The 21,052-nt window shown below is 36.9% G+C and overlaps 1 protein-coding gene across 2 annotated transcripts in view; it reads right to left on the bottom strand.

Moving 5' to 3' along the window:
- The window catches only part of LOC105182601 (Ankyrin-repeat, SH3-domain, and Proline-rich-region containing Protein), a 115,832-nt gene that overhangs the window by 93,265 nt on the left and 1,515 nt on the right, over positions 1 to 21,052 (bottom strand). The window contains exon 2 of one of the 2 annotated variants that reach the window (XM_025304585.1): positions 14,573 to 14,628. In XM_025304585.1, the coding sequence (XP_025160370.1) occupies positions 14,573 to 14,605 (33 nt within the window). In that variant the 5' untranslated portion in view covers positions 14,606 to 14,628. The remainder of the gene's footprint in view (positions 1 to 14,572; positions 14,629 to 21,052) is intronic. The other variant, XM_025304583.1, reaches the window with a different exon arrangement.

Below are 21,052 nucleotides of genomic sequence, written 5' to 3'. Positions count from 1 at the left end.
GATTACGAATCTGAGGTCCACATTCTAAAATTCATTTTCCAAGATGGCGGACCATAAAATTTTTATATGATTAGCTGAAGTTATATTTTGCTACTTTCAAGGTCGCTAATTACGAATCCGAGGTCCAAAACTCCATTGTTCAAGATTGCAGATTCAAGTTGGCGGACCATGGAATTCTAATATATTTACCTGACATTATCTTCTGGTTAGTTTTTCAGGTTTTCGACTACAAATCTGAGGTGAAAAATGACGACTTTGAAATGGAAATTGTGAATGTCGATTTTCAAAATTGCGAATCATAGAATCCTTATATGATCGGCTGATATTGTACTCTAATCACTTGTTCTCTATCGTTTTATTTACTGATCGTGAATCCAAGGTCCAAATCCAAAGATAAACTCCCAAATTTGTGGATTGAATTATTATAATGAAATGAACTAAGATTGATCTCCGGCACGATTTTGTTCAAGTATCTTCAATCTGACATCTCGAATCTCTAGAATCTGAAGACGAATTCATAATCAGCAATCTCGATAATCCCCTGGTACAAATCCTTGTCAAGATTGTCGAAATTTTCTCTTTTTTGGCCACCATCTTGAATTTGCTATGTTTAATTTTGAAAATCTGATGACAGATTTGTAATCAGCGACCCCAAAAACCCACAATATCCATTTTCACCGAAATTATCGCGATTTTTCACATTTGTGGCCGCCACCTTGAATTTCGAAAATCTGATAACGGATTCGTCATCAGCGATCCCATTAGAAACCCTCGTATATAAATTTTCATGTGATTCGGATTTTCTGAAAAATATGTACCTCAAAGGGTCAAAAGCGGCGATTTCAGTCTAAGTGACAAAGAATGACCTGGAGGCCGTCGGAAGTGCGGCAACAGTGATTTGGAGCAACTGCTCGCTGAGAATTCAACACAAACGCAAAAAGAGCTTGCAGAGTAGTTAGGAGTAACGTAAGAAACTATTTCCAAACGAGAGCCTACACGAGATGAGGAAGATTGAGAAAGAAGGAAAATGGGTTCCGCATTGACTCACTGAAGTCAACAAAAATCAACAAGTGACAGTGTGTCTTTCTCTTCTCAATAAACAGCGTAGGAAATCTTTCTTGTGGAAAATTGTTACGGGCGATGAGAAGTGGATACTCTATGACAATCCGAAACGCAGAAAGTCATGAATAAATCCCGGCGAAACATCAACATCGGCCGCAAAGCCAAAACACTTCGGACAAAAGATTCTCCCTTACGAAAAAAACACTTAAATATTGATCGTTTGCACTCAGTTGTTCGAATTTACTCTCAAATGTAGATATATAGACTGAAATTTGAGAATATATACTTACATTTAAGAGTAAATTCGAACAATTGAATGTAAGCACTCAATATTTGAGTTTCTTTTCCGTAAGGGCTGCTTTGCATTTGGTGGGATAAGAAAGGGCGTGATTTATTATGAGCTATCAAAACCGAATGAAACAATTACTGCGGACCGCTGCCAACACTAATTAATCCATTCGAGTCAAAAATTAGGACGAAGACGCCCGTACAGTGACAAAGGAAAACGTCCTGTGAAATTGTTGCCTGATAACGCTAGGTCACATTGCTTCTATGACAAAAGACATCATAATGAGTCTTGGCTGGGACATCTTGCAGCACCCGGCGTATTCACCAGACGTCGCTCCTACCGATTACTACCTTCCGATCGATGCAATATGTCTTATCCAATACGCACTTCAAATCAGCGGATCAGGAGATCCGAAAATGGCTTGACGACTTTATCGTGTCCAAAGACACAACATTTTTCCTATATGGAATTCACCAGCTGCCTCAAAGGTGGCTCAAAGTTCCAGAAAACCACGGCGAACACTTCGATTGAGAAATTTGTTTTACTTTCTTTTAAGATAAATCTTGAATTTAGCTGAAGAATTTGGATTATTCATTTGTAAACCTAACCCTATTTTTGCTCTGGACATAATGAAAGTTCCGATGCGCCCAAAGTGCCGCGACGCCCGCCAGGCCGGCCAGGCCGGTCTCTCGATTATTCGAGCCACGGAAAACAGCGCAATTAATAATAATTAAGCGGCATACTCCCGCCGGAGCAATATGCTCGCTGATTCGTCCTAATAAACTCAATCTTGTGCGCCGAAATTCCCCGACGGTTAAGCCCTCAGCTATTCGCTGATATAATGGCCAGAGGCAAAGCAGCGGTTATGTGCCAGGTGCATCCTTTGACTGGCTGCCTATGAAGTACCAGCGGCTATATTCGCAGCTACATTCAACATCTCAGCGTTCTCATGTTCCGACAGCTAACGACAGAAGACGGCGATAACGCGCCTCTCCACTTCGCTCGGATGCGCTCTCTCGGCTCGGCTCAGCTTCCTGCGAGTTTGACGTTTCCGGTCGGAAAACACAGACGCGACGCGGTTTTAACCTTTAAGGCTCGGACATTTGAGGAGAAGCTTGAAAAGCTTAGCAAGACCTAAGGGAATTAACTAAACAAGACTGATTATATTGTTCCTACGGCTCAAAAATATTCAACTGTGACTGACTCATTTGCTTATTGCTCAAGTTTGTATGTGTATCCGGGTCCTTGTATTACCGACAAAGCGACTATAGAGGCACTGAATAGCCGTGATAACTCTGTGCTATGCGCACGTTGTATATATAAGGTGTTAAATTCCAAACGTGACAGATCAAAGATCTCCAAAATTAACCCTTTAACGCCTACTGGCTATAATTACCACTATAATTGCCAGAAACGCATTTAAGAATCCATAACTTAGTCAAAAAGGAGATATTTTCGTTTTCTTTGCACCACTATAAAGGTGAATTTTTCTTCTAAAAAATGGTATCTAGATTGTATGTGGATTCGGTTTAGTCTGTTTTTAGCTCAGTTTTAACGATGACATGTTTTGTCAAATTCCAAGTAGGCATAGTTAGCATTGTTACTGACATCTAGAAGTGCACTATAAATGAATAAATTGGTATCTTTTATAATTTTATACATTTCGAAGTTTTCTCAGATGTAAAATGTGAAATTAAAAGAATATAGAAATTCAAAATGGCGAATCCAATATGGTGGACACGAAAATCAAGAAATCAATCTATTTTCGTGAAACCTGTAGGTGACCTTATGTTTTTTAGTTTTTTATGCGGCGAAAAATGAAGGGACGATTGACTGTCTAAATGGTGATCTATGAAATATTCTTCTGAAATAGTAAGCTTGACGCTCTAAATGATAAACTTCACTCACAAATATAGTAGTTTCAGCTCAAAAATGTCAAGCTGACTATCAGAGTTATGTCGTAGTTTACCCTTCATTTTTCTTTGTATAGATTGCTCATTTCGTATATACTTTTAGGATCCAAGTCATATCTACCAATAAACAAAAGACGAACGATAAAAAAAACCAAATTAACAAAACCAACAAACGAAAAGCGTAAACTTCATGTACTCATTTATTCAGAAATAAACGATTGATGCTGATTTTCCGTGTAATTGTTTCACGGTTTTTCCATCTGGATAACCATCTCTGAGTATGTTCATGTTTATCATTTTTACCGTTATATGTACAAAAAAAATATAAATTTATTCGTTCAGAAGTAGACTATTACTTTACATTTTCCGTTCAAAAGTCGATTGTTAGTTTTCGTTTTTCGTACATCAGGAAGTGTTACAACAAGCATATGCCTGTTAAGGAAAACAGTAAAAGACGTTGTCAATTGTGCAGCTAGAAAGGGAAGCAAAGCATGACAAAAATAATTTGCAAAATCTGTAAAATTCCCCTCTGCATCTCTCGATGCTTTATGCAATTCCATTCCGGATAAATAAAAATCAAATTTTGAATATGAATTTTACGTTTCGAGGAATTTTTCCAACCATTAGGTATGATATCAAATTATTAAAACTAAAAAAAAAAGTTTAACCGATTAGGCGTATTTTTCGCTTCTGGGAGTAGTTCTGCTTGGAAAGATAGTTTTTAGTAGGTATAAAATTCTGATATTTTTTTGTTATAACTACTTATAGTCTTAGTCCAAAAAACTCAAATTTTATTCTTAAATCACTTATAAAAAAGTCGGGCGTTAAAGGGTTAAATGATATCCAGGTCCAATTTTTGGGTTGTATTGTTTCAAAAAGAACACATTTTGATAAAAAAAAAAAGAAAAAGAATTTAGTAATTATTCGGAATAAGATCTTTTTCGAATTTTCATATTTTTTGCATTTAATAAAAATCTGTTGTGACAATCAATCCGGGGAAATCCGAAAAATATCATCTACATATTTTTTTAACCTAATCTAATCTATTTAATTAAAACACATCTGTATTTGCTTTATATCTGTCCTCTTCAGGGCTACATGATGTATAAAATCTGAGTCAGCAACCTCCCCGTAATGTACATCGAGTAACGGTAAGCCAACGGTTTTCAAACTTTAATATCTTATAATTCAGGAAAATTCTAAAAGGAATTCAACTTATCTATAGCGTTTTGAAAAGGTCGCGACGTCAGCTACAAGAATCTACAATAAAAAATTGGGTTTATGTTTAAAAATTTCAATATGGCGCACAGCTTTCTCATGTCCAAATTTTCAGTCAATATGCGATGTACAGCACTTTTTGAAATGCCTACCATGTCTGCTAACTCGCGCACTTTCAGTCGACGGTCATCCAATACCATTTTGTGGATTTTCTTCACCATTTCTGGTGTGGTCACCTCATTTGGTCGACCATTGCGATGTTCATCCTGGCAGCTCGTACGGCCTCGTTTAAACTCTGCCACCCAATATTTTACTGTTGTAAACGAAGGAGCAGACTCCCCCAGAGTAGAATCTACGTAGCTCCGCTTTGATATTGGTTGGACTGAGGCCTTTCAAATGAAAGTATCGTATCACATAACGATGACCAATTTTTTCCATGTTTACAAATTCACTGAGAGCGTTCACTATTGATGGCTGCCAAACAAGTACTAAACAACGTAGCGTCGTCAAACTTCAAACTTAAGCTTTATAAGGTTGGTACTTTCTACCATAGTCACTCTTTTCAAACAACAACCGCTATCTATACGTCAGGTCAGATACTTCGGGGACTACCCTCGTAGATATTTTTTAGGCCGATTTTCACCGATTGATATCACTGTTAGAGCCACAACAAAGATTTTTACCAAGAAACCCGCAAAATATCAAAATTCAAAAAAAGCCTTATTCCGAACAACTATAAAAAAATTTGATTATAGAAGAAGGCGTAAAAGTAAAATAAAAGTCAAATTATTTATTTAAATAAATTCCAATTTTTTTTTAACATCTACGTTTGTAGATATTCTTGTCACGGCGAATTCAGTAACCATATACACAAAATGATTAGAGGTTAAACAATGGAAAAACGAAAAATTATACTTTAATAAAGCAAAGAACAAATAAACTTTGTCAATAAATCTTTAGTAAGAACAAAAAATCTGAGGAAGAAAAAGCGATTTTCTTTTTGAAATGGAGAATTTTATTAATTTAAGTATTCAAACTGTCATCCTCTTATATCTATACAAATCTGCAATCTTCGTTGAAAATCATTAAGCGCTCTCTGTAATTCGCTCGTTGAAATTATTTGACACGCTTCGCGTATTCGTTGCATCAGTTCCCCCGATAATTAGAGGATTAACATAAGTCATATTTTTCAGATTCTGCCCTAAAAATAATAATCTAACAAAGTTCATTTTTTTCTTTGCTTCGTTAAAGCATTACTTTTCTCTCTTCTGAGTCTCTTTCATTATTTGATTTCTGAGTCTTTTTTCCATCATTTAATCTGTAACCACCTTGACGGTATGAGGTCATTGAATTCGTGAACATGGGCATTCAAAAAAAAAAAAAATTACAGTTTCATTAAAAAAATAAAAAGGCAACCTTTATTTCACTCTTTGACGCCTCTGTCCAAACCAAATTCTCTTTTATCGAGATGTATCCCCTTCGAAATAATACAACACGAAGAGAGAAAAAAGAAAAATGTACCTCAATATCATTTAGTTTTCGAGAAATTTGACCTGTTACGTTTGAAATTTGGCACCCTGTATGCACGCCTTTTTGGATATGAAATACGCAATATTTTAACAGGATAATGTCGGCAGTCCGAAAGTTACACGGCCGACAAACTTCGGTCAGGATTTCGGGCGACCGGAAACACGGCACGGCACGGCCGCGAACGAAACACGTTGCGATCTCGCTGGAGCGCGCCGACGAAACAAACGACACGCGAGGCGCAATTTACGGCGGACAAACGGCACACGTTCGGGCGAGCGCAGATAAATCCGCTAATTAATGCAGCGCGCCGTTAATCGCGACCGGCCCGTCCCTGGCCCGGCCCGGCCCGGCCCGGCCCGGGAGACAGGAAATGTAGAATAGATCCGTATTTCGCCTCGGAACGTGTCGATTAATATCGATTACACTTGCGCCCATTGGCCGCAACACGCGCCGGCGTGAAATCGTACGAGGCGATAACGAGATCTAATTCTGTCGCGTGCTGCATAATGAATGGCGGCTAACGATTAACGAGCGACGATTGCTCTGCGGTCTCTTTCTCCCTCTCTCCCTCGCTCTGTCTGCCCTCTCTGCTCCCCGAGATCATTTCCTCATCGATGTATAATTAAACAGCGGGCGTAGCGCGCGCGCGCGCGCGCGCGACCGATAATGGAATACTTTTATGAGCGCTAAGTGATTGATGCCGAGCGAGGTGATAGCGATTAATTATTAACCAGCTATTCATTACGCAGCCAGCACGCGTCTATGGCGGACACACCCTGTACGTGCCATCCGTCAATCCTCGCTTCGTGTCACAGGAGAGCGCGCGCGCACAAAGGCCCGAATCCATTTGACCGAGCATCGATGTGTCGCATCGTTCGCTATTCCCTCAGAGACGGTCTCATCCGCGCGCGCGAAAAGCGGCGAAGCGCCGGCGGCGGCGGCGGCGGCTTCTTCGTGTACTTGCAGCGTTGAGTGGAAAATCTGCGGAGAGCAGGGGGGCGGGAGAAACATACCCCGGCGAGTTAATTGCAGTATGACGCTGGAAATCGCAGTAGCCGATAGCCATGTATTCCGCAAATGGTGCGCAAACGTTTTGAGTCGGCGGTTTGCCTCTCGTCGAGGCGCCACACAGTGGGATATTTGTTTGGCAAAAAGTTGGCCAAAATTACTTTTAAGACAAATATCTCGAAAAATATGGAAGATACGGGAAAATGTTTGAGACAAAAGTTGTATGGTTTCAAGGGGGACATAAAACAACTATATCAATTTGTTCAAAGATGGCGCCATTTTCGAAATCATTCACTGATCATTACTTTTCTTAAATAGAAGTCCCAATTTCTTATTACACTATCTCCTTCTACCAATTAATTCGAGTAATTTTTGTCTGAAACATTTTTTTATTTACTTAATATTTTTTTGAGATATTTAAGGAAAACTTCGTCACTTTTTCAATATTTAACTTACAATATCTCGCTAACTATTTGTCAGAAGAAAAAATAATACTAGAACTTTTTACTCTGTTTGATCTCAGGAATATATTGTTACAATAGTGCCCTAACTTTTGTTAACTCGTCGACTTTTGGAAATTTCAAAATCATCGTATCATCAAATTAACAAAAATCAGGATGCTATTGTAACAATATATACTTAAAACTAAATAGACTAAAAAAGTCTAGTATCATTTTTTCTTTCGACAATAAGTTAGCGAGATATCGTAAGTTAAATATTGAAAAAGTTACCAAATTTTCCTTAAATGTCTCAAAAAATATTAGGCAAATAAAGAAAAATATTTCAGACGAAAGTTGTTCAAATTAATTGATAGAAAAAGATGATGTAGTAAAAAATTGGAATTTCCATTTAAGAAAAGTAACAATTAGTGAATATCTCGAAAGTGGCGTTGTCTGTAAACAAACTGATATAGTTTTTTTATGTCCCCCTTAAAACCATGCAACTTTTGTCTGAAATATTTTTTCGTATCTTCCACATTTTTCGAGATATTTGCCTGGAGAATTTAAAATGCAATACCCTGTATATGATCATTATAAAGATTTCATATAAGTTTTTCATGAAATAAAGTGCAAATATATATGTAAAAATATTTTAATAATTAAGAAAGCGTAATATTGCATATCAATAAGTATTCAACTAGACAAACTCCCAATTTCTTCATCTAATGAGTGTATTCCATCCTCAGAATCAACATCATTTTCATCTATTGAAATATCTCCTCTTCTTGGCGCGGAGTCAGTGAAAAGAAGCATATCCAATGTTTCTTTTAAAAATGGTTTAGATTTCTTTCTTATTACGGGTCTCATATTTGTTAGTAACGGGTCAGAACTTAGTAGAAGTCTGCTGATTATGTGTCCATATTACAAAAGGAAATAAAAAGAAAACAAAAAAAACAAAGAGAAACTTCATGTCTACATAACCTTTGGACAAAACCTAATTTACGTTTAGAGAAACAAAAGTAATTACTAAAACTACATCCGCGGTTCTCCGCGGCTAATTCCTTCTGACATTTTATCCGAAGAGATTGCTCTTTCATTTCATCCGAGAAACGTAACAGGGATAGACCCTGAAGTATAACTAAATCCTTCGAGTTTGACATCGAGAACGCAAAAAGATACATTATTGAATGGCATATTCAAAATCATATATCTACGTGAATAACAATTCAATTGTAACAAGTATATTCTAAAATGTTTCTTCACATCTTTCTCGAAACAATATATCTAACGAAAAATTTCGCGCTGCCACTTCTAAGAACCTTAAAATTCTGATCGTCTGTTATAAAACGCTGAGAATTCCCGACTAACTAAACCGCTTCATGTTATCGCGGACGAACAAAAGTATAGCGGCCCATTATTCCGCAGATATTCAACTGTCTAGCACAGTCATTCATGTAGAACAGGAATAATTTTAAGAAAATTCACTTTGGGCTTTTCAGACCAAACATCCTACAGAGCGCCGTTCAAGTGAGCGCAACGCGTGTATTATGTGCGGCGCGCATGCGCGTACGCGCGATCGCGCGTGACAAATACCCCGTCGGCAAATTTCAGGGGAAAAATACGGAAAAAGTACGGAGTAACTTTTCATTACCGTTGTTGCCGATTGTTTATGAATCGACTAGTTTCCGCGAACGTGCACGATGTGCCTCCGACGCGCCCGGCGCGTCCGGGCTTTAATTTTCAAAACTTGCATCGGCTACCGCGAAACGCACGCGCGAGTGTGAATTTGTTGCGAACGGATCCAAAAAGGTAATTAGCTTCGCTCGCTCGCTCGCGGGGAACGAATATCGCGCAGTCCGATCGGGCGATTAAAAAATAACCGCTCTTGTTTCCCGTCCGCTGCATGCCCGGGTAAGTGACGACAATTTCGCTTTTAATCGCGTGAAACCTGGCGATGAACAATCCGCTCTGCAACTTCTCTCGCTAACCCCCGAAAAGTTCTTCCTTTTATATGACATACATACACCTTTTCTGCAATTCAATTTCGGGCTTCGGACAGAAATTTGTCAAAGGCGACGCAGCGTGAAAAGTTTAATAATAGAAGGCTCCCGCGAGATTCGTTAAAATTGAAAAGCTGGACAACTTTTAATGAGGAGGAAACCATCGCGGAGTCTCGCTGTGTACAAGATTGCGATGGTATTAATAAAAGACGACCGATATTGACCCCTGAGCTCGTTATTAAGTTAATATCTTATCCTTGAGCTACAACGTTTTTTAATCACTCGTCCGTTACTTTGCGTATCGATTGTATATTATACAAGGTACGCCAACGAAAAAACTTTCCAGCCCGATTATCCTGTGACCGATTGATTTTAAAAGAAATACCGCTACACCCCTTAATACTGTCTTGAAGAAGGCTGCGTTGTTGTAACGAATTTAACTACTATTTCTTTTGACTATTATGTTTTTCAATTTAATTATTATTCTTGCAAAAGTTGTTATATTACTTTATCCCCTTTAATTGGAATGGCTACTCCAAAAAAGTCTTAAATACCAATTAGGAGTCAAACAATATATAGGGTGTGCGGGATCTTGTGGAGACGAAAAATTGTGAAGATTAATCAGATGAAACTGAGAAAAAAGAGCAAGTACCATTTTGCAAAAATCGCGATAGTTATTAAGTTATTAATGAAAATGACCACATCCAGAGCTCTTTCAATTAAATAATAGTAAAGGACTTTTTTTGTTCAGAATGACTTAATCTACAATTATATGACGGCTATTATGCCTAGCGAATGATTCAAGATTTAGGATTCAAAGTTCAATATACTCATACCTATCGCTAGGCATAATAACCGTCATATAATTGTAGATTAAGTCATTTTAAACAAAAAAGTCCTTTACCATTTTGCAACTACGTACGTAAAGTACGTAAATTTTTAAGTTATCAATTAAATCATCTTTAGTCATTAATAACTTGATAACTATTGCGATTTTTGCAAAATGGTACTTGACTTTTCTTCTTAGTTTGATCTGTTTAATCGTTCCTTGAACCTCCTGAATCTTGAACCTGTCGCTAGGCACAATAGCCGTCATATAATTGTAAATTAGGTTATTCTGGACAAAAAAGTCCTTTACCATTTTGCAATTAAGTACGCAAATTTTCAGTTACCCATTAAAATATGACATCTCTAAATGTGGTCATTTTCAATTATCAATAACTTAAGAACTATTGCGATTTTTGCATAACAATACATAACTTTTCTTCTCAATTTAATCTGATTAACCTTCACAAGTTCTCGTTTGCAGAAAATCCCCGACCCCCTATATATATATAATTTCAAAGATATTTTAATTCTCTCCACAAGGATTATTTTACTAAACCTGAGTGAATATTTTTTGTAAAACCGCATTTGGAAATTTTGAGCGCGAAAAATTGGAAATCCACAATTTAAAAAAAATTACGAAACAGAGATGATAACTGATACAATTTACTGTACTTTTGAATTAACCGTCTCTCAATCAATCTGAGCGTGACTTTTACTTTCTGTCGGCAAAACGATAACAATCCTAGTAGTATCCTTTACTTACCCAAATTCTCCAAGTACGATTTTTCAAAAAATATTCACTCAAGTTTAAAAAATAAACACCGCTGTGGAGAGAATATCTTTGAAATGATATATTATTCAACCCTTACGGCTATTTAAAATCTTTTGGAGGGTAACTACCCTAATTAAGAGAATGAAGTGATATTAAATTTATCACAATCATACAGCTCTCTTGAAAACAATATCAACCTATATCGGGATTTTTGATAAAAATCAATTGATTACAGAATAATCGAGGTGAAAAGTTTCCGTTGACAGACTCTGTATACAGGATGTTAAAAAAGAAAGGATTTAGAACCTTAAAGGCACTCACAAAATAGAGGAAAAAAATCCTGATAAATATGGGTCCTAATAAAAATTAATATTGTTATAAACAATTATTAATTTTAAATAAAGCAAGTGGCTTACTCACTTCTGATGCACTGCATTTCTGCCATTTCTTGATAAACTAATACGACGTCATTTTTACCGTACTGTGAGAACATTGCGAGAACTCTCTGTAACCGTTTGCTGTTCACGAGGATATGTGACTAACAATTGCTTGGTGAAGCGTGTGTACAAATGGAAAGAAAACAGATGTTTGTTTATATCCAGAGCGAGAGTGAGAAAACTTTTTTTTAGGGATTCCTTTGAAGCATGGTGCTCTGTTCACCGATAAACATTGACACATTGACAGACTACACCAGAGAATACAAAAGTACCAGAGGCGAGTAAGTCGCTTGCTTTGATTAAAATAAATAGTTGTTCATGACTCTGACAATATTAATTTTGTAAATTAACGACCTGCGCAGATCATCAGGATCTTTCTCGCCGTTTTGTGCGTGTTATTTCAAGTCCCGAAACTTTTTTTCTAAACATCCTGTATAACGCCAATAAAAACAGCATATCGTACGGCCGAACGAGAGCATTCGGAGTTTCCGCCGAAACCGTCACGGCGCAAAAATGCAGAAATCGCGAGTACGATCCAATGGACCGCGCATTATTTTATCACGAATCAATTACAGCGGTAATGCAATGTGCCGTGCGATGCACCGGCGGAGACGAAGAGGAGAAAGGGAGGTGCTAAATTTCTCTTCGTTTTTCTGCCTGCTTTCCATACCGCTCGCTTTTCTCTGTTCTTCTCCTCCTCTTTTCTCCTCTCTGTCTCACGCTCTCTCTCTCTCTCTCTCTCTCTCTCTCTCTCTCTCTCTCTCTCTCTCTCTCTCTCTCTCTCTCTCTCTCTCTCTCTCTCTCTCTCTCTCTCTCTCTCTCTCTCTCTCTCTCTCTCTCTCTGTTTCTCTCTCTCTCTGTTTCTCTCTCCCTCTCTCTCTCTCTCTCTCTCTCTCTCTCTCTCTCTCTCTCTCTCTCTGTCTCTGTCTCTGTTTCTCTCTCGCTCTCTCTATCAAGTATTAACCCGGTAGCCTACTTCTCGACGCCAACAGCCCGAAGGCTTTCGAAAATACTTCGCACGGCCGTTCCGGACGCGGCCGCTTTGGCGAGAGAGGCGTCAGAAAATAACGACGATAAACGCCGTAAAAGAATTTCGCCACGTCCGACACCGTCAGGCACCTCGGCAAAAGTTATTATACACAGGTCGCGGGAACGAAACCTACGTTCGACTAATCTTCGCCGAATGTCGAACGTGTCGAGAGCGATGCTTTATTCTCTATTTAATTGAATGTCGTGCTCAGGCAAAAATATTTCACGATTGTAATTCAACGTCGATAAAGGCGAAAGCCCAGGTGACTTTTATTTTCCAAAATGACTACTGTAAACGTTGACAAGTGAACGTTTTACATCCGTGCGCCTCGCCCCTTAAAATCATTTAAGTGACAAAGATTACGAATTATCAAGCGAGCGCTTTAATTTTGTTGCCTATTTAACTTTTATCTAGGGATGGAAGAGCCTTTAAGGCTCTTTTATGAAAAATTAAATGTAGTGTAAATGTCATAGTAAATAACTTATATATATATATATATATATGTTTATTTATTTATTTATTTTGCTAAACAAACTGAATTAAAAGTAAAATATTTCAAAATTATTAATTTCAGTTATTTTTTACTGAGAGCCTCTGTCCGTTTTGTGCTGCAAAATGATTCTATCCTGACGAAGTTTAATGAAACATCGTGTTGAGGTAAAAATATTTAACCGCTGTGATTCGACGTCGATACAGCGAAAGCCGAGGTGACTTTTTTCTTCAAAATGGCTACCGTAAACGTCGGAGAGCAAATGTACGTTTTACGTCTGCGCCTCGCCTTTTGAAACTATTTAGATGAAAAAGATTACGTGGAATTATCAAGCAAATTAATTTTATCTATTTAATCGAACGTTATGTTTAGATAAAAATATTTAACGATTGTGATTCGACATCGATACAACGAAAGTCCAGACGACTTTTTTTGCAAAATAACTACTATAAACGTAGCGGATCTACGTTTTACGTTTGCGCCTCGCTTCTTCAAATTATTTCAATAAAAAAGATTACGTGGAATTATCAAGCGTTTTGTTTATTTAATTTAACATGGTATTTAAATAAAAATATTTAACCACCGTGATTCGACGTTGATACAGCGAAAATCCAGATGACTTTTTTTCCAAAATGGTTACTATAGACGTAGCGAATGTATGTTTTATGTTTGCGCCTTGCTTCGTAAAATCACTTGGGTGAAAAAAATTACGTGAAATTATCAAGCGTTTTAATTTTATCTATTTAATCAAATGTCGTGCTTAGATAAAAATATTTAACCACTACAATTCGATGTCGATACAGCAAAAGTTCAGATGACTTTTTTCCCAAAATGACTACCGTAAACGTTGAAGAGTAACGAATGTACACCTATTCGCTCCCTCCAAAATATTTGGATTTTGAAAAAAGATTACGTGGAATTATCAAGCATTTTAATTTTGTTGTCTATTTAACTTTTATCCGAGGATGGAAGAGCCTTTAAAGCTCTCTTATTAAAAATCAAATGTAATGTGAATAGTAAATAGCTATCATATACATCATATTGATGTTACTATTTTATTAAATAAATAAACTGAATTAAAAGAAGTAAAATATTTCAGAATTACTAATTTCAGTTATTCCTTACCGAGGCCTCTATTCGTTTGTGTTAGAAAATCATTCTATCCTGACGAAGTGTAACGAAACATCGTATTGAAGTAAAAATATTTAACCACCGTGATTCGACGTCGATGCAACGGAAAAATCCAGGTGAACTTTTTTCCAAAATGACTACTCACTGCAACACGTTGGAAAGCGAACGTACGTTTTTTTATGCCTCTTAAAATTATTTGGGTGGAAAAGATCACTCGCAATTATCGAGCTTTTTAATCCTGTTTGTTTTCGACCTCGGGTCAACAGATTTCATATCGAATCCCCTCCCTTCTCTCCCTCTCTACATATGTTAAAGCCAAGAGCGGGATGGGGCCGGAGTATCGAATAAACCTGCACGCGTGTCCTCGGATTAGCGTATAGCGAGGCGGAACAAAAACGGGAAATCATATTGAGAATTTGCTTACAACCTCGGCAGCGTTGCCGGAGCCCTCCCTCATGCCATCCCTGTCCGTGTGTCCTCCTGAAAAGATAAAACGCGTTTGATTATCGATGAGGTCATCTGCCTGCCTACCGAACGAACATACGCCCGTACGGCCATAGCGTAAAAATCGCCGGAGCGTAAACATTGAATCTCATCGGAATGTATAGCGGGCCGATTAAATTCGAAATTCTCCGGCGTGCGACGACTTTTCGTTCTTCCCACAACGCGCGGCATTATGGAACGTTTGCACCCTCTTTCTGGCCAAAGTTGGCAAAATTCAAAGTGAATGTCCGTAACATCTAAACATTCTAAAAGTTTCGACAAATGGTAACAAAACATGAGAAAAAATTTGGGTCAATTTGTCCCACGATAAGCATGTTTTTTCTTACGTGTTGTATTCAGAGGTGTGCGCAACTATACACTAAAGTTGCAAAACGACTCATTTCTTTGAAATTTTTTATCTCTTTAACTATTAGAACCTTACGCACCACTGTTTTGAATACTTTCTTAGCACAAACTAATACTTCAAAATAATAATAATAAATTAAACTTCGAATATTATGAATGAGAAAATCTTGTAGTATGAAGTAGAAGAAAATAAAGATTTAACCAGTTTCTAATATTTGAAGGATCAGAACTTCCGGACAACAACCGATAACAAACCAAATTTTGGCTCATATTTTAGGTGGAACCTTAATCTTCTCAAAACCGTTTTAGGAAATTTGCAGCTAGGCGCAACTTTGTGAAATATAATTTTCACAAACAAAGATCATTTTAACCAAGTCACTAGTGAGCTGAAATCAACGTTTTGTGCCCAAACTGGTAAGAGCGAATAATGCCGTATTTTATATGTAAGCTTATCTATAAAAGGTTTTCTGAGTCGCTGATTACGAATCTGGAGTCGAACTTCTAAAGTTCAGAATGGCGAATCCAATATGGCGACTTCAAATGACTAATTTTGACTTAATATTATAGATATGTATCAAACTCGGTTTATGTATTGTACAATATGTTTTTTCGATCACAGATGACAAATAAAGTCGAAATTAAAAAATTAAAAATATATAAAAAAAATTAATAAAAATAGAAACGGAAAAATTATAAGTATATAAAAACAAAAAATAATATAAGAACAAAAACTAACAAAAAAATATAAAAAGTAAAAAACCCAGAAAACAGAAAAATGGAGTGTAAAATCCTACCAGTCTCCATGTGACGCACTCTGGGGTCGTGATATTTCACTAGCTAATATGAAGGTAAAAGTTATATATAATGAGACATTATCAGTCACCAAAAGTAAAAATTTTGGTCTGTCACTTTGGATCCGCCATTTTGAATTGCAAGTTTTTGATATCAAATTCAAAATCAGTGACTACAAAAATTCCTAGCATCTCATTTTCACGAAAAACAAATAACTTTTACTATTTTCGGCCGCCATATTGGATCTGCCATTTTGAATTTTTTAAGTTTTTGATATCAGATTCAAAATCAACGACCCCAAGTACCCCTGTGTATACAAATTTACCACAGAAAAATTAATCTTTATAATTTTGGCCAGAAAAAGGATACAAACGTCCAATAATATGCGGCCGTGCGTTCAAAAGGCGCGCGACGCTTTGCGTCCGGCCGGACGCTGCGGGCCTCTCTCGCGACTGTTTTTGAACCTGCGAGAGCGGGCGAAATTCGAACCGGTTTAACGTCGAGGAGGCGCACGAGGCTCCCGACGAGGACTCTGAACTCGACACTCCGACTCTAAACTTCGTACATCAATGCGTATCCACGAGACGTCAACGCGCCACGCCGCGCGGATTGACGTTACTATTCCGGCATGAGGAGAGACGACACGCGTCACGCTGCTCGCCGGTGGTTACGCAACACTGCGGAGGAGGAAAAAAAACGCAATATCAACGGTGAGAGAGACAACAAACGAGATTTCGCTTGTCATTCCTCGGAGATATTGCGCAACTTTGTCCCGAGCGCTGCGTCAAAATTGCTCGGCTCTGTAAGTCTGGAAACGTTAATCGCTCCGTCTCTCTCGCTCTCTCTCTTTCTCTCTCTCTCTCTCTCTCTCTCTCTCTCTCTCTCTCTCTCTCTCTCTCTCTCTCTCTCTCTCTCTCTCTCTCTCTCTCTCTCTCTCGATAACATTGTTCATCCGGAATAACCGTGGCGGCGATCTCACGATTAAACCGGGATTAATTTTACGCCGCGAAACAACCAGTGGCGATTAGTTACGTGAGTAACACGATTATACACGCGCCGTGTATGCATAAGAGAGATTACGCCTCTAATTGTTTCGCGAACTGACTTCACGGACAGGCTCGAAACAAACTCTCCGAGTCGAGCCCAACTCTCCGAGACGCCACTTTTCATACATGACGTGAATCTCGGATTCGAACTTTAGAACTTACACTCGAGTCTGAAGTGGCGCCAGTTCGACCGAGAGAGAGAGAGAGAGAGAGAGAGAGAGAGAGAGAGAAAGAGGGAGAACGGCTCTTCGCAAATCCGCGTCTTTAACTCACGTTTTAAGCTCACGAACGAACGAACGAACGAACGAAAATTGCAGCGTTAGGTATATCTCTCGGCCTCTTGTCTGTCGCGTATTTGCGCGTTTTACATATAAAATATGACCGAAGCGCTCGGTCACTTTGCATAAAGAAAGAATAATGACGGGGGGAGAAATGGCGGAAAAGCAGCGGGGGGGAGGGGGGGCAGGGACACAGCTGCGGAGGGAAAGAGCCGTTAGCGCGCAGTACAGCCGCTTCGCGCAAATCGTCCGCATTCGTCCGCGAAATCACTCGGGCAATAAGCTACGATCGGAGGAGCCGGCAATTGGGATCGCGAGACGATCGATTCGACGCGCGCAAAAGAAGGGTCGATAAGAGCGTTTTTTTCCGCCCTTACGGGATCTTCAAAACGCAATTCTTTGTTCGTCCATTATCCGTCCTGCTGGACAGATGAAGACGAGGAAGGAGAATCGCCGAATTTTGAGTAATCATCATCAATAGATACTTGAAAGTCACAATCGTAATATATCAAAAGAGAGAGAGAGAGAGAGAGAGAAAACAATTTTTAAGCGGGACACAAGTGTCCCGCTTATATTTTCTTCATTTTTCGATTATATTTCAAAGAATTCATCAATTTTAATGATTCTTTCTTGCTATCCACTACTTGAATCACTTAATTATGACAAATGTTCATTGATTTCATCAATATTGTTTATATTTTCTTTGTTATAAACAAATTAAGACGAAAAAAAGCGTTTTTTAGTATAAATTCGTTTCTGAAAAAAGAATCCCCCATAAATATACTGTTTTTCATCTAAATTTATGTTTTAAGGTCGCCAGTTATTAGTCCGCTGTCAGATTTGGGTACAACAAAGTATTTTTTTTATAAACAAAATATTGAAGCTAAATTTCAAAAATTTGTAGAATTGCGCTGAAAAATTGATATTCTAAGTTTTTCTACAAATATTGTCTTTCTACAAAGAAGCAGTTTTCTATGTTATATTTATCATTTTGAAATCGCTGATTACGAATCCGTTAATAAATTTTTGTTATATTAGTATTTTTCATGATATAAACAAAATATTAAAGAAAAATACAAAAATTGTAGAATATCGTTGGAATTCGATAATCTTCAATATTTTTTTCTTTCATTCATATTCTTGAATTTGTTACATATGTGCATATAGTTTGAAAATTTGTCGAATATTTTGCTATAAATTATTTATTATTATTCCGAAAAATGACGATTTTTCTTTGCAAAGGAAGCGACATATGTTTCTACATAAAGTTGGATGTGCTAAACACGAATTTGCTATTAAAATTGACCTAGGATTCAATCTTCTCAGTAAATAATTTTTGTACGGATTCGTCAATTAAATATCCTTTCAAGCCGCCATATTGCGCCTTCCATCTTGACATCGCATTTTTTCGAAATTCTGATGGCAGATTCGAACTCAATGATCCTAAAAACATATAGAATCACGATATATACAATAGAATCATTTTGTCCGAATTCGACTACTCACTTAATTGCGTGACTCAAAGGGTTAAGCGGGAAAAAACTTGACCCATAAAGCCAAAATTATGATTAAAATACTATAGTATCTGAATCCTTTTCGTGAGTAATATGCGGAATGTTTCGGAAACAAAATATTTTGAAGATTAATCGGATCAAATTGAGAAGAAAAGTCATGTACCATTTTGCAAAAATCGCAAGGATTATTAAGTTATTAATGATTGAAAGTGACCATCTATCTAGAGGCTCTTTTAATTGATAACTTGAAAATTTGCATACTTATTTGCAATGCAAAACTTTTCTTCTTAGTTCGATTTGATTAATCTTCACAATTTTTCGCTTCCAAAAGATTCCAGATATCCTCTATAAGTAAACTAATAAAATATTTTTGCTCATTGTAATTTTCTATTTCATATTACGGTCATTTTAAATTATCAAGAGGTTGTGAAAGTAGCACAGATGATGCTGTCCATTATTTGTTGTGGACAGATGAAGATGAGAAAGAAGAATCGCCGAATTCTAAATAATCATCATCAATAGATAGTGACTTGAAAGTCACGATCTTAGTGTTTAATATGTCGAAAGAAAGTTTTCTGTATCGTATTCGATATCGATTATCAGGAATGTAAAAAACAACCATTAAGTAGGAAAAAACTCGACCCACAAAGCCAACATTCAAATTAAAATACTGTAGAATCTAAATCCTTTTCGTGACTATATACATGATGTCCGGGATCTTTCGGAAACGAAAAATTGTGAAGATGAAATTGAAAAGAAAAGTCAAATACCATTTTACAAAAATCAGATGCTCTTTTAATGGATAACTGAAAATCTGCGTACTTATTTGCAAAATGGTACAGGACATTTCGTTAAAAATAACCTAATCTATAATTATATGACGGCTATTGTGCTTAGCGACAGGTTCAAGATCTAGAATTCAAAGTTCAATATACTGATACAATATATCCATCGTTAGACACAATAACAGTCATATAATTGTAGATTAAGTTATTCCGCAAATAAGTACGCAAATTCCAAAGTTATCTCTAGATGTGATAATTTTCAATCATTAATAATTTAATATTGCGATTTTTGCAAAATGACTTTTCTTCTCAGTGTGATCTGATTAATCTTCACAGTCTTTCGCCCCCAAAAGATCCCGGACACCCTCTGTGTGAGTGGACGAATAAAATATCTGCGTTCTCATTATAATTTTCTGTTTTATATTAACATCATTTTAGACTATCAAGAGATTTTGAAAGCAGTACAGACGATGCAGTTCATTATTTGTCCCACTGGATGGATGAAGATGAGGAAGAAGAATCGTCAAATTCTGAATAATCATCATCACCATCAGATGTTTAAAAGTCACGATCATAATGTTTAATATGTCCAACAAATGAAATGAAATAAAAATAAAAACAAAAAACGAAACGAAAAGATCAAAATGAAAAGATCGGAATTAAAACCTCTACAATGCGGTCTACACAATCTCCACGCGGTGTGCAGGAGATTTAAATCTATGGCAACTAGTAATGATCACCTATTTATCATTGGCACCTGTATGTCAGAAGTAATAAAAAATCAATTATCTCACTATATAAGCTGCATTCACCTTCACCATGGGGACGATACATACTACAGTCTAAAATGATGTTAATATAATGGCGGAGAAGTATAAGAAGCGGAAATATTTTATTAATTCATTCATTAGTCATGAAAAGATACCACAGTGATATACTTAAATTAACAATTAATCAACAGTTTGACTCAAAATTGCATCAAATTTTTTTCTCGGGAAAATTACGATAACTTTGGCTTCTTGAAATAAAAGGGGATCTCGGAAGCATTTTTAGCAAGGAACATGGGAAAGGAATTTTATTATCAATATCAATACGAGGAAAATAATAAAAATTCTATGATCAACGTTTGTCATTATTGATAAGGACATTAAATATAAAGGTATGTACACCATGTTTCAATATATATTATGTCAAAAAATTACGTTCTGCTTACAAAAGTAAAATAAAATAATCTATAACTGCCAACAATGTGTTTTCATCAATTTCTGAAAAGCAGATTTTTAATACTTCCGTTTGCGATTTTTAGTACGTATTGGCTTAAGTAGAGGAATCTTGTTAATCTTATCAGTATCAATTATTTTTAGTACATTATAGAGAGACTCATCTATTTATAATGCGAAAATTTAAAAAGTATTATATTGTCATAATATTTGTTTATGGGCTGAGATATTTTCTTTCCTTCTCGTTTTGTAGTTGGCATTTATTTATTTTGATATCGTTAGTCGGAGAATTTTTTTACAATTTGTTCCATGTTTCCCGTTAAAAATTTCTCCAGAAATCACTTTCATTTGGAGAGGCCAAAGTTGTCGTCGTAATCATGCCTTTTTCTCACCTAACGATTGTTCTTGACGCTCCTAATG

The sequence above is a fragment of the Harpegnathos saltator genome, unplaced genomic scaffold (assembly GCF_003227715.2).
Source record: "Harpegnathos saltator strain DR-91 unplaced genomic scaffold, Hsal_v8.6 scaffold627, whole genome shotgun sequence".
Classification (NCBI taxonomy): Eukaryota; Metazoa; Arthropoda; class Insecta; order Hymenoptera; family Formicidae; genus Harpegnathos; species Harpegnathos saltator.
Note: the sequence above shows the minus strand (reverse complement) of the source record. Positions and strands in the feature narration are given on the sequence as shown.